General features: G+C 37.7%; 1 protein-coding gene across 2 annotated transcripts in view; it reads right to left on the bottom strand.

Annotated features, from left to right (window-relative positions):
• Window positions 1–18504, bottom strand: part of USP47 (ubiquitin specific peptidase 47) — a 106884-nt gene that overhangs the window by 5060 nt on the left and 83320 nt on the right. For both annotated transcript variants that reach the window (XM_006937103.5, XM_003993002.6), the window contains 8 exons: window positions 17270–17477; window positions 14454–14569; window positions 12345–12464; window positions 9903–10683; window positions 5030–5205; window positions 4598–4678; window positions 2449–2564; window positions 1744–1862 (listed from right to left, as the gene is read on the bottom strand). In XM_006937103.5, the coding sequence (XP_006937165.1) occupies window positions 1744–1862; window positions 2449–2564; window positions 4598–4678; window positions 5030–5205; window positions 9903–10683; window positions 12345–12464; window positions 14454–14569; window positions 17270–17477 (1717 nt within the window). The remainder of the gene's footprint in view (window positions 1–1743; window positions 1863–2448; window positions 2565–4597; window positions 4679–5029; window positions 5206–9902; window positions 10684–12344; window positions 12465–14453; window positions 14570–17269; window positions 17478–18504) is intronic.

The following is an 18504-nucleotide window of genomic DNA, read 5'->3' as shown; positions in this document are numbered from 1 at the left end:
CCCACAATCTAACATCATCATGATCAAATCATCTTCACTTTATCTTCTTTTTTCACTCCGGCTCACACTAATCCCTCTCTTCTCTTTTACTCAAACCTTACTGATTCTTCAAAACCAGCTCAATTGTTACCTTTCTCTCTGGTGTACACGAGAGCAAACTGTACTGATTTGGTCCTTAAGTACCTATGATTTTGGAATTACAGGTTTGCAGAAATTGTGGAATTTCTGGTTTTCTTATAGACTGAGCATCTGGAGTGCAATCACTAGTTCTTATTCATTTTTGTAGCACCAGAGATTAGCAGTGTCTGGCAATTTACAGGTCAATAAATGTTTCTTAGATTTAACCACATGATTTCACATGATTTATTTCTCACTCAACTATTATGAAGCTAACATATATACTGAAATGATACTGACACAGGTACCCACCATCCAGTAACATCTCCCGGCTAACCCATCTCTGCTAATACATACTCAATCCTCCCTAACAAGGGGAATTTCTCTGTCCTTCGCCATCCCTTCTTGGTCTACTCAGACACACTGGTTATTCTCTAAGGCCCCAGACACTCACAGAAGGAATCACAATCTGGAACACTTGCCTCCACATCATAGTAGATAGTGTCCTGGCTGTCCCTGACTCCCCTATTAACTTGTCAAATAATCATAGTTTTAACAATTGAAATTTAAACCAAATCAGATCTTAAATAGCACAAAATAGGTGAGGTGTTAGTATTATTGAACCCTTGGAAAACTATCATAATCTTATGATGTTTTAATTTCTAAGGGGAAAAAAAGGAAAATCAAAATCTTTCTAGGCAATAGCAGTCACAAAACAACATAGAACTAGTTGTTTCCCTTGATATGATCACCCCAAAGCCAACTTTTCTCCCATTACCTCCTCCAAAAAACAATACTTTAAATGTTCCCATGTAGATCATTAAAAGCAGGAGGTGTGACAAACACAGGTCCTCTTCTGGGTCACTTTTACAGGCTGAACTGTGTCTCCTCAAAAAGACATTTAAAGTCCTATACCTTAGTACCTCAGAATATGACCTAATTAGGAAATAGTGTTGTTACAGTGGTAATCAAGCTAAAATGAGATCATTAGGGTGACTCTAATCCAACAGGGCTAGTGTCCTTATAATATGGGGAAATGCGGAAGCAGACACACAGCATACACAGACGCACATCTCACATCATGGTCAGATGAAAACAGAGATCAGGATGATGAATTTAACAAGCCAAGGAACACCAAAGACTGCCAATCAACCACCAGAAGCTAGGGGAGGGCAATGAACAAATTTTCCCTCACAGCCCTCAGAAGGAAGCAAGGCTGCCAACACCCTGACTTCAGACTTGCAGCCTCCAGACTGTGAGACAACACATTTCTATTGTTGAAACCATCCAGTTTGTGGTACTTGGTCATTGTTCTCAAAATCCCTGGTAAATTATCAATACCACATCCTCAAAACAAAATCAGCCATAATGAAAAAAGAAACTAAATAACACAGGTAAGAAAATGTTAGCAGAGTTTCCTGTAAAAAGTACTATAAATGCAAACTTCGAAACTGTCAACTTCCTGTAAGGAGAAATTAATATTCTCAAAATTAAAGAAATATTTAAAAGGCAAATGCAACCCAGAGTAAAGATGGAAGAAAACTTGTTCTTTGATAAAAACTATAGGCTTCTATTAGTTCCAGAGCATTTCTAACTGATAGTTCCCCACAAAAATATGGATGATACCATCAAGAACTTCAAGGAAAACCTCCCAGTTGCTGGAGATATTAATGTCTTCTTCATAAATATGATAATCCAGAAAGACAGTGCCAGGGTTCTTCCACGTTTTTTTCCTTAGACGAAATCTACAAATGTGATAAGACATTTTAAACTACTATTACTTGAGATTGTTAACCTAAAAACAACAACATGAATCTGACATCGATGAATCATGAACTATATTTAAATATAAAAGTCAAGTGATTATTCATTAAAATTTTGGGAAAATATGAGGTGCCTGGGTGGCTCAGTCAGTTAAGCGTCCGACTTTGGCTCAGGTCATGATCTCGCAGTCCATGGGTTTGAGCCCCACATTGGGCTCTGTGCTGACAGCTCAGAGCCTGGATCCTGCTTCTGATTCTCTGTCTCCCTCTCTCTGCCCCTTCCCCCGATCACACTTTTTCCTCTCTCTCAAAAATAAATAAACATAAAAAATTTTTTTTTTAATTTGGGGGAAACTATAATGAAATGTTCCCCCAATTTCAAATTTAGTATCCTACAGAGGAAGTGCAAACAAATTCTAATACTTTTGCTTACTTCTATTAATCTGTAGTATTAAAATTCTTAGTAGAGGAATTCTTTAATTCTGGTTTTAGAAAATCATACCAATCCATATCAACAGACCACACAAGATTTCCTCTAATTGCTGATGACACTGTAAGTTTACTTTACCTGTCAGTACTGAGCTCTAAACCACACTGCTCCCTGAGTTGAGGAATTAATTCCTCTTTTGATTGCCGTACTGTCATTCCTTTAGCAAACACAGCATCTAGCAGAAACTTGCATGGCTAGGAATACAAACATAAAACAATCAGAGAGCTGAATTACACATTCAGTAAGGGTACACAAGACATTTTATTTGCACTGTATAGTATGACAATTATAGGACTGAGTTTAGGAGCTGATCTTCCTAGGTTCAAATCTTGGCTCCACTACTTACTAAGTAAGCTATCTTGGGCAAGTTTACTTAACCTTTCTGGGCCTCCTTTTTAATTTTTTTTAATAATTATTATTTTTTTTATTTGAGAGAGAGAGAATATGAGCAGGGGAGAGGGGCAGGTGCCCCTGGGCCTCCTTTTTTTCATCTATAAACCGGGGGTAGTGTCTTCCTCACAGAGTCATTGTGAAGATTAAATACCACATTCATATTTCTCTCCTTATAATAAAGTGATTGCAATTTTGAAAGTAAAAATCACTTTTATGGATTAAAATGAGGGAACTGCATACTACTTCTCCAAATATGTTCACTCATTGTCTCAGAAGGGACATTTTATCTACAAACCCCAAACGCAGATGAAACATTCACATATAAGAGATATGATGCGTTGGGGCACCTGGGTGGCTCAGTCAGTTAAGCGTCGGGCTCTTGATTTTGGCTCAGGTCATGATCTCATAGTTCGTGGATTTGAGCCCCACATTTGGCTCTGTGTTGACAATGCGAAGCCTGCTTAGAATTCTCTCTCTGCCCCTCCCCTACTCGTTCTCTCTCTCTCTCTCTCTCAGAAGAAATAAAGGAGACATGATGGGTGCTCAATAAACTCTCTGTTGGACAAATGAAGGCGTTTTATGAAAAATTTCTCCCTTTTCAGCAGTCCGTCTTTATCTGTGATTTCCCCTTCTGAACATTCAGTTACTTGCAGTTAGCCAACTGGGGTCCGGAAACAAATGATCCTTCTGCCAAATCATCAGAAGATCAGTAGTAACCCAATGCTATGTCACAGTGCCTATGTCATTCCCCTTACTGTATCTCATCACACGTGCATTTTATCATCTTACGTCATCACAAGAAGTGTAAATATAATACAATGAGATTTTTTGAGAGAGACCACATTCATATAATTTTTACTACAGTGTACTGTTGTAACTGTTGTATTTCATTTCTGGCAACATTTAATCTCTTACCTTGCCAAATGTGTAAGTTAAACTTTATTAAGGTATACATGTCTAGGTAAGAGCATAGTGTATATGTAGGGAGTGGCACGGCACTATCCTCGGTTTCAGGCATTCACTGGGCAGAGGGTGGGGGGGAGGGGGGTCTTGGACACATCCCCTACGGATAAGAAGGGGAGAATACGGTCTTTGCTATTTAGTTTGCACATTTGTCTAAGTCCTCACTAAGATGTTATAAACACCCCCAAAACAGGGACTTTGCCTTTTTCTCCTGGGCATTTGTCTGGCATCTGTTACATGACCTTGGGCAAGTTACATAACTTCTTTGTGCCTCAGTTTCTTCATCTACTAAATGGGAATAATAATATCTACATCATAGCTAACTGATGCAGATTCAAGGAGTTAACATCTGCGAGCATATGGCAGCTACGAGATAAATGAATGCCTGCTAAATACTGAAATGACTCTCTGAATGCAAAAAGTCCTTACATGCTCTACCGATCAACTGCTATCCCCCTGGAGCACTACGTGAGAATTTCTTAAAATCAAGCACAAACAAGTCTCCTTTTCAAAGCAGGAAATGTCTGCCTCATTCCAACATGTGTAACAATACTTTAAAGCAGAGGGAAGGCAAAGAAAGGCTTGAGGGCCACATTTGTCTGCTGCATGTTTTTGTAAATAAACTCTGTTGGGACACAGCTAATTCCACTGGTTTATGTATTGTCTACGTCTGGTTTTGTGCTACAGGGGCAGAAATGAGTGGCTGCAATACAGGCAATATGACCCGTACAACCAAAATAGCTTCTGGAAACAGTGTCCTGTCTGTGCTTTAGAGACAGCAAAAGAAATGACGAGTCATAACATCTCTGAACTCTATGTTTTTAATAACTAGCAGAAGTGACGTCATATTGCTCTGAAGCAGCTTACTTACCTCTTGCTCATTGACCAGCAGCTGGTACACTTTAACTCTGTATTCTCCTTTTTTAAGTGCTCTCCCCAGTCTAATTGTAATCTATAAATTAAAAACAGTTTTTTAGATGTATTACCTCTGCAGAATAAACAACCCATTCTCCCCACACTGTTTAGTTTGGTCTTCAAAAATTCTCTAGATTATGGGCTCTTTGAGAACAGGTGTTATCTTTTACCTCTGATTCCCAGCACCTAGAACAGTAACTGACACACAGTTAACACTTAACAAATGTTTGTTAGATGAATGAAAAAAAACAACGACCAATCACTAAACATAAAAACAAAAATGACCCTCTTAGGGCTATCTATTTAATCTTACTTGGAAACAGGGCAAGATGTTCTCAAATCTATCATGTAAAACACACTCTAATTATTTGAAATGATTTTATTCAACCTTATTGTCGTCTGAAAAGGATGAAAGTGTCTCGTTCAGTCGGACGCTCTCAAACTCCTGGTTGCTGGCATACACCCGGAAGACCTTGAAGTGAGAGGACAAAGCTCCAACAAAGGGCTCTAAGTGTTGTTTGAAAGCAGCCAGTGTAATTCTTTTATCAACATGCACCATCAGCCCTAAGTACAAAAAAAAACAAAAGCAAAACAAAAAAAGAAACCTCTTAGAATATAAATAAAACAGATCATATACACTTTATTATACTGTAAGCAGGGAAAAAACACCCCCTTCAGTTATTTGACTTTAAGCTAATACGCAACGTTGCATGGACAAAAAAAACACAGACACGGAGCATACGATAAAATCCAACAACTTCAACAACTTCCAACATTCTGAGAGATTGAAGTGCTAATCTATTTATTTATATACGCTGCTGAGTCCCAAACCAAACTTCAGGAAAGTCTTTTCAATTACATACATTCCTAGTTCTTCACAGTAATAATGTAGGCTCTGGCTGGGTTCCAACCGTGCCTCTTCTGCTTCCCGGCCAGCTATGTGACCTGGGGCAAGCCACTGGCCTCCTTATACCCACTTCCTCATTTTAAAACTGGAGAGAGTAGTACCTACCTCCTAGTACTGCAGTGTGAATTCAGTGAGGTTAATATGTTTATCACGCTTTTGGCACAGTGTCAGATATCTAGTAATTGCCTCAAAAATTGTTAGTAAATTTGGTTCTGGGATTTCTACTAGAAAAAACTGTCAAGACGAGCATATGATGATATCTGTTTTATCATGTGGTTGGACCGTAACAGGAAGAGCATCTAAATGGATCAGAAACTCCCACCACCCCCCTGCAAGCTTCGATATAAACTCTCATGGCAAAGCAATAGGATTGTTTTTGGTGAGCTTTATTTCTTCTAATACTTATTAATCTTTTATCCTTTACAAGGTACTCATGAACATACTTCTGAAATATTTCTAAGACTCCAGTCTTCATATCCTAGTAAAGAGTAACAACTTCACTCAAGTTCCTCTCTCTCTTACAATATAGACAGTGCAGTATAACAAGAGCTGCCATCCCACCTTAAGCCCGTGGTTCCTCTAGAGCCATAAGGCTCTCTCTAGGGTAGGCTCTGGTTTTCTGTAAAATTTACATCAAAAGTCAAGGGTGAGGGGCACCCTGTCTGGCTCAGTCAGTTAAGTGTCCCACTCTTGACTCTAGCTCAGGTCACACAATCTCATGGTTCATGGATTGGAGCCCCGTGTCAGCCTCTGAGCCGGCGATGCAGAGCCTGCTTGGGATTCTCTCTCTCTCTCTCTCTCTCTCTCTCTCTCTCTCTTTCTCCCTCCCTCCCTCCCTCTCGGCCCCTCCCCCAAGTGTATGCTCTCTCTCAAAAAAAAAGAAAAAAAAGAAAAAGAAAAAAAAAAAGTCAAGGATGAGACCCTCAAACATGACTGGTTTATGTTCCCAGGTTGACCCAACTTTTGGGTTGATGAATTTTTGAGTGGACTTTTTCAAATAAATTAATGTCCATTTACTGTTTTTCCGGTTATAAGATTCAGATTCACTATAGAAAATGTGACCATAAAGTATGAAATAGAATATAAACATGGTGATGAACTTTTTTGTTATATATAACTTTTCAGGCAGCATTTAATTCCTTTAAAATGTCCATTTCTAAAATTTAAGAAATACTCCTAAGTAACCCAGCTTTTGGCAAATAAGCCTCTATTTATACTATCCAGCAGGTACAACATTTCTTGAGAGAAGGGTATAATGAAAAAATTACTTGATTAGAAATCAGAAGCCAATGACTAGATTTCAGTTGTTGCCTAATAAATGGCTATTGGTAAGTCATCCAATGTCTCTGGGCCTCAGTTTTCTCACAGGATCATTCCACCAGTCTGACTGATTGCTGCTATGACAAATGTAGTAAATTCTAAGTCATTACTCAAACAATAAGCTATTACCACAATTTTGGTTTCTAACTCACAGTAATGTATCACAGGAAGATACAAATGTTTGTTGTTATTGATACAGTCCAATACGGTGATTAGGACCAAGTGGTTCTGTAGTGAAATGGGCTGGCCTGAATGAATTCTTGGTTCCTCCTTGTACCTTACATTTGTGACTGTGACTTGACTTCTCTGTACCTCAATTACCTCAATTATAAAATGCAGATAGTTGTGCTAATACCTTGGGGTCAGTCAAATGTGTACTACAGCCCTGGCAAAAATTGTTGGCTTAATTGACTGGCTGTAATTATAATTTTAGAGATTACCATCATACCGTTTTCCCTATTTACCTCTTCAAACTGAAGAGTTTGGTCTCTTCACAGAGCAACCTCAAAATATCTTTAGGGTTTCTTTCTTTTATGTATTTCTTAAATGAAGTGATACCAAAATTGTACAAAGAAATTATCAGTGCAAATGCACTCTCATTTTTATTACCTTGATCTCCCTATTTATCCCTGAGTGCCTGCAGCCTTTAATAGGTCACAGTGGAACAGTATTTTCAGAGAAAGGTCCATACTCCCCGAAACAATTCCTGGATTATAACAGATAGCTTAAAGACCATCACTTTAAGTGTATTTCAGTTGTTACCCATATTGTCTATACTGTACATAAAATGTCACTCTTCAGATATCAAATTCTTTGTTTATGTGTTACACCCTGGCATTTCATCACTCTGAAGAACCCGTATTATTATTCATCATCCATGTTACCCAGGTACCAACTTTCAGGTCTCTGAGGAGCTGTGATGAAACAGTCTTACTACAGACTCCTGAAGCACGTGGCTGCTGCCTCTCAACCCTACTCCTCTACCTCTAAGCCCGTTTCCACTTTTTCTGCTCAAACAAGCCTTCTGCACGGCTTCTGAAAACCAAAATAAATTGTAGTAAACGGGTTCTCTTGATCATCATGTTTACTATTTCAACGAATGCTAGTGAACTAGCCCACTATGAATTTCCAAAAAGGTGGAAGGAGACTCCTCAGTCTACAATTCTAAGTATTCCTATTAAATTCTTAACGTTTAGACTCTCATGCAGTCAACTCTCCAGCACATCATTATAAAACAAACCACTTAAGAGAAATTTCTAACCTCTTTGTAAAAAGGAGCTGTTTTTAATTTTCTAATGCTCTTGAAGGGTTGAGGATGGTAAGAAAGGGTAGCTACTGGCTATTTTTCCTTTACTCTGACGTGAGGAAAGTAAGGGACAGTGGGTAGCAGTTATGAGGTGGAGAAATGTGGACCAGGCTTACAATCAGATCACAGGAGCTGGACTGACCAGCAGTGCAACCTACTGGCTGTGTGACCCCGGGCAAATTATTTAAGTCAGTTTGAGCCAGTTTCTTCATCAGCAAAAAGTGTCTAACGGCATCAATTTCACACAGCTGTTGAGAAATAAGTGAGATGATGTGAATTAATGAGCCTTATGAAGTAAAAGTGCCACAGGGAGTTAAAACATTATTATAGAGTTTCTGTCTCCGTTGTGGCTCACTAACCCACATTTTCCCACTTGAGTTTCTGCAAGGTATCTATATGGATGTCACATGGCTCCAGTGTTACTGGGAACTAATTAGTTAAAAAGACAAATTTATGCATTTTTATTACTGATTTCATAATTTCTAGCACTTCCTTTTAAGAGACTAAATTTTGAGACTATAAGCATCGTAGCAATTAACTTTCATGGTGGTTGTGGGCCTTCTCCCACCAGATGAAACATGAGGCTGCATCTTTGTCATCTCCACTTCTAACATCTACGTAGGGCCTGGCATCTTGAATGGATTCAGGAAATATTAATTGGGGGGGGGGGTGGATGAACAGATGGATAGAGTGGGACTCCCTTCCCACTGTCATAAAGGTAACAGCAAATGCATTCAATTCAAAGACTTATATTCTAGTAGTGGTTCCACTCCTTACTAGCTACACATGTACTTTTGGGCAAGCCATCCATCCACTATGAGCTTCAGTTTTCTTATCAGTCAAATGAGGATATCAATATTTGCTTTACTAATTTCAGAGAAGCTTCAAGTGAGAACAAGTGTTTTGAAAACTAAAATTAAGAATATAAGGGGTAATATAATGCAAAGTATTTGTTTTTTTTGAGCTATTTCTCTTTTATACTTGAAGAAAACTTTTGTACATTCTTTGGCTGTTTTCATCTGATGTTTTATAAAAGTCATTTTATTGTTTTCATGTAGGTGTGTTTTTGCTGTTGCTGCTTATCCCAAATACCTGAACTGACAGATCTCTTCAATGTTTTTGTGATTATACACTTGAGGATTTCTAGTTTATACTCTGCTTGGAGCTTACTTCAAAGTATCAACTTTAAAAAAGCCCCTTTCCTTTTTCTGACTTTCCCAGTTAACCATGGACTTTTTAGGGGTTGGGGGAGGGGGTTATTTGCATTGAAGGATAAAGAGAAGAGAGGGGATGCACAAATAAAAACTTTTCCTCAGCAATGAATACCAAATTTTATCTTTTTGGTATATTATTTACTTTTTGAACTATTTCTTAGTTTTTAACTTAGGGCTTTTATCATAATTCTTTCCTTTAAAACAATTCTTGATTCTTTCCTTTAAAACAATTCTTAATTCTTTTCCTTTTCTTTTTCACTTATCTTCCCCAGAGCTGTGACATCACTGCTGTCACAGGTCTGATGTGCTGCGGAGGTCCAAAGACAGTTGTTGCTACAACTGCCCCGAAAATGAAAGCAAAGGCAACAGAGAACACTCTTATGATCCAGGAAGTTACGGGTGATCCTAGAACAAAGTACCTAACTCTTAGCTGGTTCCTCTCTTAACTAAAAATTTAAATAAACTGAGAAACCAATTGGTGCTGTTTCAAGGAGTTTTCTTTCTAAGTACATACATTTATGTCCTTCCCCAGAACCTTCGTCTGCAGCATAGGGTTCTGCTTTGAAATACATGTACTGTATTTCTCCCCTGCTCTTGCCACTCTCATCGTATTCACTATCCGTTCCAGAGTCTTCTTCTGCTGTGTCCCATGTCTCTTTTTTGCCTTCATTTGCTTTAGTTCTTCTACTACTCGTGATGCTATGAGAGTCAAGTCCATTAGCCAAAGGAATCTGAGCATTATCAGCATTGCACAAAGTGTCACTGCTGTGACTGGAGCTAAGAATGTCACTGTCCACTGAACTTGTACTCCTGTCATTATTCACGTCTGAGTCTGATCGTTCTTCAGATTGAAAATTTTCGGGATCAGAAGTCTGAATGTGCTGTTCAAGTTCTCTATTGTCCACTGACGCTGAAGAGTCCCTCTCATTGAGAGGTGATTCTATGTTTTCAAAGTCACTTGTCTCAGTACTTTTGCTGCTGTCTCCATTATCTCCATCTTGCTGCTGCTGTAGTGACAAGCTTTTGAGTTTTTCAGTGCTTTCTTCGAGAATAGCTTCCACAGACTTGAGGCTCCCCACAGGTCCTTTGACTCTATCACAGTCATCATCCACGTTACCACCAGAATCACCCCCAGCTTTCTGGCACGCTGTCCTTTTGGAATAAGAGCCTGGGGACTGTTCAGGTAACAAAACAAATAATCTGATCGTATTTGCATGACGATCCAGGAGTTTCCACAAATGAGAGTCTGTAAAGGCCATCTGGTAATCCAAAGTCTCAGAACTTTCAACAAATACCTAAATAGTAAGAGAGTTACATTACATCATTAATTTTAGTGACATTCATTCTCACTCATATCACCTCAATACAAGACAAAATGTTGTAAAATTTGGGAAGATGACATTTCTAAAGGAAATGTGTACGGTTTTTGGAGACTAAATACAATAAATATTATGTTCATATGTCTTTGTAATTAGCCATAAAACTGTGCTAAGATAGATGAGACACACACATGCGCACATGCACACACAGATACCTTGTTTACTGGATTTTCTATTTTCAGAAAGTTTTTGTATTCCACATCTTGCTCATTAGAAAAACAAGCATAGCATGAACATGGATAGAGGAACATGTATAAAGGCATTTTGGGAATGTAATACCAAAATCCAGATTATAGAAAAAAAATCTAATGGACAAATGACTTGATTCTAGAGCAAATAAATGACAAGGAAATAAATACACATAGGGGGATCTGTAGGTTAAAATAGACTTGAGAGGTATATCATGGACTTTATTTGGATCCTACCTGAACAAATAAATCCTGTCAGAAAAAAATTTTACAAGATAATAAGGGAAGCTTGACTAGACATTTGTTGATATTAATTCTGTTAATTTTCTAGATGTAATAATATAATTATAGTTGTGTTTTTAAAGAGTTCTCACCTTTTAGAGATAGACATCCAGATTATTTATGGATGAAATGCTATTTCATCTGGGGATGTTTTTCAAATAATCTGGGGGAAGTACTGGTTAAATACAGATAACCAGTGTCCAATCAATGTTACAGATTAGGATCATTAGCTAACCATTTAAAGAAAAAAATAAAGTGAGATCCCTCCTACTTTTCACCCTAAAATGGTATTAGGGCGGATTTTAATGATACACACATAAGCACCACACAAAAGTATCCAAAGAAAACAGAGGTGAATAAAAATTACACCTTAGGAATAATAAGACAACACTAAAAAAGGTTAAATGAGATAAAAGACTAGACTGCACTAAGATGAATGAGAACGGAAAAGGCAATAAATAAAAGATGGCAAACAGGGAAAATTTTGGATTCAACTGATCCAGGGTAAACTGATGGTGTTATGAATAAACACACAGGAAAAATCATTTATCAATGATAGAACACGTCAAGAGATGAAACAAACAGATCAATGTGAACTTTCTCTTTTCTATCTGAGATAAATAAGTAGGCAAAGGGTGAACCCCTTTGGGTGAACCCAAATGACAATCTTCTCTAGGGTAGGCATGTCTTTGACTTTCCCCATCAAGTAGTGCTTTATGGGAGAAGCTCAAGAACGAATGTAACATAATTTACAGAATTCAGAGGACAAGATTGTTGTGGACAGAAATGGTCAGTAAGGCTTCACCAAAGAGGCAGGACTAATCTGCGCCTTGAAAAAAAACGTAGGGAGAGGGGGAAGAATACTGCAGGCAGGCAGAGGTAGCTCATGAACAAGACCTAGAGGAGAACCGGCAGATGGATGGAGTAGGACAGAAAGAAGCCTGTTCTGACCTGATTACAAAGGAAGGTAATTGCCGAGACGCTGGGAGAATTTACGAGGGAAATTACAGACACATAGTGGATGGCTCTAGAGGCCAGCCTTATAATATGAAACCTAATTTACTATTACCAGCATAGACAATAGTAATGAAGAAACAAAAGACATACCTTGTTACTTCTAAAAAACCCTTCAGCTTTCAGGGTCTTACTGGGCACAGTGAGGAGGCGCAGATCATTGTGGCAGCGCTCTAGCACTATCCGCATGGTTTCAGCAGGTAAATGGATGGCCTGCAATGGAAGCAAGTCAGTAAAAAGGACTCGCAAGGATAATTCTGCTGGACTTGGAAATGTGGATGAAGACACACTGCTGAGTTCTTAGAAACAGAAAGAAAATTAAAAGAAAATAATCTTAGTGGAGGTTTATAAATTTTTCAAGAATCTATGGGAAAAATTTTAGTCCTATCCATTAATTATGCTGTAAATTAGGTGAACAAAGTATCACTTATGAATGGATGCTCTGAAACTATTTTAAAGGTAATGATTTTTCACTAAAAATTCTATTCCTCTCGCACTTGCAAAGTAAATGAGGGGATGTGGTTCCAAAGAAACTGAGTAACTGACACTTTTGAGAACAGATGTCAAACTAGTAACTGTTTACCTCCTGAACTTTTGATGAGTTCTTTTGGAATAGTTAATACTTTTACTAAATCATTTTTCTTCTGTGTAAAATGAGATTAAATTAAGAGGTAAAGTTTCAAGTTACTCTAAAAGTACATGTCCTTAATCTGAGGTATCATTTTAGGAATTTCACAAGAAATGAGCAGACAAAAAAATTTACATTTAAAAAAACATGATGTGTTTTCAATACAACTAATGATAACTAATTCTTTGGCGGTCTAGTTAGACTTTATCTGCTGCCTTTTTTGGCAAAATACTTTGTGACTGCCTTTATTCTCTACAGATATATTCTCCCCCAATAAAATTATTAACTTCTTCAGGAAGGCAATGTCATATGTTTCTTTTGTATTCTACCTCAATGCTCATACTCTAGATTAAACTGTAATAAGGAGCAAGTACACTTATATAGTCTTTCTAAGAGCAACTTAATTGTAAAATCTATCTCCAAAACATGATTTATCTCCTCAAATTATCTATTACTTTGGCAGAAGTATTAGAGGTCATTGTTGTTTTTTTAACGCAATAATAATTAAAACCCAACTTTTATACAATAACAATTTTTCCCCACAAACAGAGCATTTATTTGTTCCATTAACATTCACAACAACCCTGTTAAAATAGGCATTAAAAAAAAAAAAAAAACCTAGATGAGATCAAAGACAATACTGCCATAGAGGAATGACTAGAAAGTGGATCAACTTCTTGCTTGCTATTACTGAACAATTTCCACTACAGCAAGTCATCTAAACCTGGGGCTTAAGAATCCTGAAAAATTTCACCTGTGTTTGTGTGCTCAGTGTTTTACAGAGTACAGTATAATCATTTCTCTAGAGTGGACTAGCTTGGCCCAAGGAAATTTGAATGTTTTCATCATATTTTTCCAGCTCACAAATTCTGAATGAGTCTATGTTCTTTATCACTAACTCACCGAATATGGCCAGTATTTAATTCACCACCTTCCCTGTCAAATCTGCTCCCCTGCCCTACTCTTCCATTTTGATTATTAGATCACTACTTTGTGGCTACCCAAGTTCAAAACTCCTCAAAGCATCTGTGCTCCTTCTTGCCTTACTCCAACCAATCCCAAGTCCTGCAGACTCTACGCATATAATCATTCTTACAATCTACCCCTTCTCTCCTTTCTGGTCCAATGCCTTCACCTGCACTATTTCCACAGCCTCCTCATCTACTTTACGGACTCCCCCTCTATCCAGGAACTTACCGTTCTACAGCAGAACTCTCATCATACCACTGCTGAACTTAGGAAAACAAATAACATACTTCCCATTGCCCACATCAAATAGAGCCCATGCTTTTGTGTTTACTATTTAAAAACTCTCTATGAAATAAACTAACTTCTATTTCTAGGCCTGTACTATACAGAGGTTGAGCCAAACACATATGCCATCACTGTGTGCGCTTGCCTCACACTTCCTGACCTCCATACTTTGGTCACTTGGTGTCTTCCACTTGAAGTGTGTTTCTCTTCTAACTGTACTTGCCTCCTGCCAGTAAGTACTAGTTCCCACACTCATAACTATCACACAATGCTTTGTACAGAACAAGCAAAAATATTCACTGACCAATTTTAAAACTTACCTTTGAAATAAGCTGTTTGAACTCTGTGACCGTTTGATTTAAGTAAGCACGAACAGTGACAGGAGCAGCTACAGATTCTGCCTTAAGATCAACAACATGAACTTTCACCATCACTTCTGAAAAACACAAAACATTTGAAAAATACAAAAACATAAATGGATGTTATTTTTAAAAGTCATGAGCACTGACATGAGCACTGCATTCCTAATGTATTTCCAATAGATGGCAAGGTAATATTTTCCTAACTATTAAGATAGTAGACATAACAATGTTACACATGTATATAATACATAATAAACTTCTCCTTGCAACGTATTACATTACAAACATCTACAAAGAAATGGAAATGAGGCTAATAAAAAAGTTCTCCTAGATCTCTTTAAAACAATGACAACAGTCACAGGGAGGGGGACAAAACATAAAAGACTCTTAAATATGGAGAACAAACAGAGGGCTACTGGAGGGGTTGTGGAAGGGGGATGAGCTAAATGGGAAAGGGGCATTAAGGAATCTACTCCTGAAATCGTTGTTGCACTATATGGATTAACTAATTTGGATGTAAATTAAAAAAACAAAACAAAACAAAAAACAATGACAACAGTCAAAATATGATTTTTGAAAAATTCATGGTTTGTTTCCTTGTAAAACATAACACAAATTTATCAACCACATTAAAAATGCATATCCAGGTACTCCTGGGTGGCTCAGTCAGTTAAAGCACTGACTCTTGATCTCAGCTCAGGTCATGATCTCACAGTTAATGAGTTCAAACCCTGCACTGGGTTCTGTGCAGATGGTGTGGGGAGTCTGTCTCTCCTTCTCTCCGCCCCTCCCCCACTTGTGCACTCATGCTCTCTCTCTCTCAGAATGAATAAATAAACTTAAAATAAAATACATATCCAAAGTTGCAAAATACAGACCTAAACCACAACATTAAATTACTAGAGAATGCAGAACAAATTCTAAAGGGGACCCAGCAACCCTATTTGCTTTTGATCAACCTTCATTATACCACTCAAGACCTTGTTCATAATCAAAGACTTCTTCTCCTCCAAATAATATTCTCTACATTCTACAGAAGAGTCTACAGAAAAATGCTTTGGTTTACATGGTTTGTTTTTTTCACTTAAAATTTTCATATTACAACTTAATCCTATCTTCTCTTCTGTTTTCAGATTATATATAACTAAACTTTTAGTTACTAGAAAAGCAAATGATCTTCAAACACTTAGTTATTCTCTGGCTTAAATGTTTTAATTTCCTTTATGAAGTGTATATAAATGGTCAGGTTTTTCCCTAGATTTCTAATCTAAATCTGATAAAATATTCTGCTAAAGTCATTATTAATGAATAAATAAAACGCTATCTGCAAGTTTTACAATCCACACTCACACGTATAGTTCTCTTTTTCTTTTTTTTTTTAAGTTTGTTTATTTTTGAGAGAGAGCGTGAGCAGAGAAGGGGCAGAGAGAGAGGGAAACACAGAATCACAAGCAGGGTCCAGGCTCTGAGCTGTCAGCACAGGGCCCAATGTGGGCTTGAACCCATGAACCGCAAGATCATGACCTGAGCTGAAGTCAGACGCTGAGCCACCCAGATGTCCTTAAAGTTCTCTTTTTAAAAAGTGGTTTTATTGCTGACTCATGTTACACTTTAATCATCATTTTTGCTATCTAGACCAAAAATAATCTGCAAGGAAATGCTCCAAAGGAACTCTCTACAAACAGAACAGAGTCTGACTGATGGAGCCCTGAAGAGTATCATACTTAATCTACTTTGAAAAGAGGAGCCTTAATTAAAAAAAAAACAAAAAACAAAGAGAGGTTTATAGCATCTGCAGAGAAATAGAATTTGAGAGTAGAAAGCTTTTTACTTTTGCTTTTTTGAGAGAGCCAAAGAGAGCATGCAAGCACATGCACAAGTGGGGGAGGGGCAGAGAGAGGGAAAGAGAATCCCAAGCAGGCTTTACTATCAGTGTGGAGCCTGATGAGGGGCTCAAACTCATGAACCATGAGATTATGACCTGAGCTGAAATTAAGAGTAGGACACTTACCCGATTGAGCCACCTAGGCAGGCGCCCCCAGAAGAAGGTTTTTGTGAGTTCAATTTTAGGAATAAAAGTAGAGAACATAAGTCTGAATTGTAACAACCAATAGAAGGGATTTAGGGTTATGCAACAAAGTTACTTAAACATTTTTATTTTCCCCTATTTGTTACAGTTTACATAGTGATTACTAGAAAACTTTGGTCATGTAACTGTCTTTAGGGACTACTCTGGGTAAAGCTAGGAGTGTGGTATTTTGCTTTCCACATCAGTCTCAAACAAACAAACAAACAAAAAAACCCTCAAGATATTGAGGACTGTGACAGATTTAATGAAGACAAAAAAAAATGAAGTTCCTGGGACCTGCAAAAATGGAGAAGATGGAGAAAAATAAAAAGTGTTGGCAGCAATGGGTTATGAAACCACTTCATCAAGGAAACCCTGAAAAATAAGATTCTACTTCTGAGAGTTGATGAGACTATACCGTTTTTGGACTTTTTTTCTGTATAAATAGAAGGAGGGAAGAGAAGGGAGGATGATTCAGCGCTGAAAAAGAAAAATCCCACTGAAGGCTGCAAGCTAATTTTTTTTAATTTTGTATATAGCTCTTTGAAAGTAATCTAGAAGTTAATTCTAAGCTTGTTGCTACTTCCTAACCTATCAAAATTATTCTGCATTTTAAGAACATAAAAAAATTTAAAATTAAACTCATTTCTATTAAAAAACCTTCTCGTGAAAATTTTAAGTCCAGTACAACCATAAAATTCTTTACCTCCAGGTTTGTAAGACTGGAAAACTTGGTCAGGTTTTCTCGTCTCCAACAGTAAATCAAACATGTATGTTGACTTGACTCCTCCTAGTAGAAGTCCCATTGGGGTATCTTCCTCTCCTTCATACGATCGTTCAAGGTAATCATGAAACTCATCATATTTAACAAGGCGACAGCAATCCATGGGTATGACCTCTTCTAAATCCATCATCTAAAAGAAAACAAGGCCAGGCGGTGGGGGAGACACACACACACACACACACACACACACACACACACACACACACACAGATATATGCACACACACACATACACACACACACACACACACACAGTTTAGTCTGATGTGTAATTCCACCACCAACAGGTCCTAGCAAACAATAAAATTCATATATTTATGATTTGCATCAAAGTTCAAAGACATCAAAGTTAAAGGCATAACTTCAATGCTATTTTTAATTATTTCATTATCCCCTAAATAATGCAACTTATGCACTAACAAATTTTTAAAACATTCCTAGTTTTTAAAAAAGTTAACATTCTAAACTTTAGATGAACTCAAAATCAATGTATTATAATCCCTTGCTCTATAATCACTACTCTGGAACCCAGGGGAGAACAACCAAGAGAATATGCAGCTTCTGTTGCATTAATCCGATCTGGAGAAGAACTGGTGATGACATGTTTGGGTTTAACCATCTTTCTAAGCGCAGGGGATAGCACGCCTCGCAGAGCCACCAGAGAGGCCACAGCTTCCGTGTCTCCCATGCGCCACCTCGCAGCTCCCCTTCCATATGAGCCTCCAGCATATCTACAGCTCAGGGCATGGAATTTCTGTCATAAAATCTCCCTCTGGCCCATGTTACTAGTAGATGGCATACTCTGGATGCAACATCTCTTAAGTGAAAAATGAACTGCCTGGAGACAGAAAGGATTACTTCAAAGTATTTCATACTTATTTAAGGTTTGTGATTAGGACCTTCAAGAAAAACAGTAAGCTTTGGTGTGTGTCCCCACCGACCTCTATTCCTCCCACTCCTCCCAAAGATGGAGCTCTCTTTCTGGTACATAAGACTGACTTATTTCTCTCTTCTGTTTGTTTGACTCTTTGTATTTATGAACTTTTACTTCTGACTTTTAAGACAATCTTTGTCTTCCTGCATTAAAAACTGCTGGAATATAAACTACTGTAACTGCTATTACAGACTGTAAACTTGTGTAAAAACTGTTAAGATGTT

This window comes from Felis catus, chromosome D1 (genome assembly GCF_018350175.1).
Source record: "Felis catus isolate Fca126 chromosome D1, F.catus_Fca126_mat1.0, whole genome shotgun sequence".
Classification (NCBI taxonomy): Eukaryota; Metazoa; Chordata; class Mammalia; order Carnivora; family Felidae; genus Felis; species Felis catus.
This window is presented reverse-complemented; position numbering and strand designations above follow the sequence as displayed.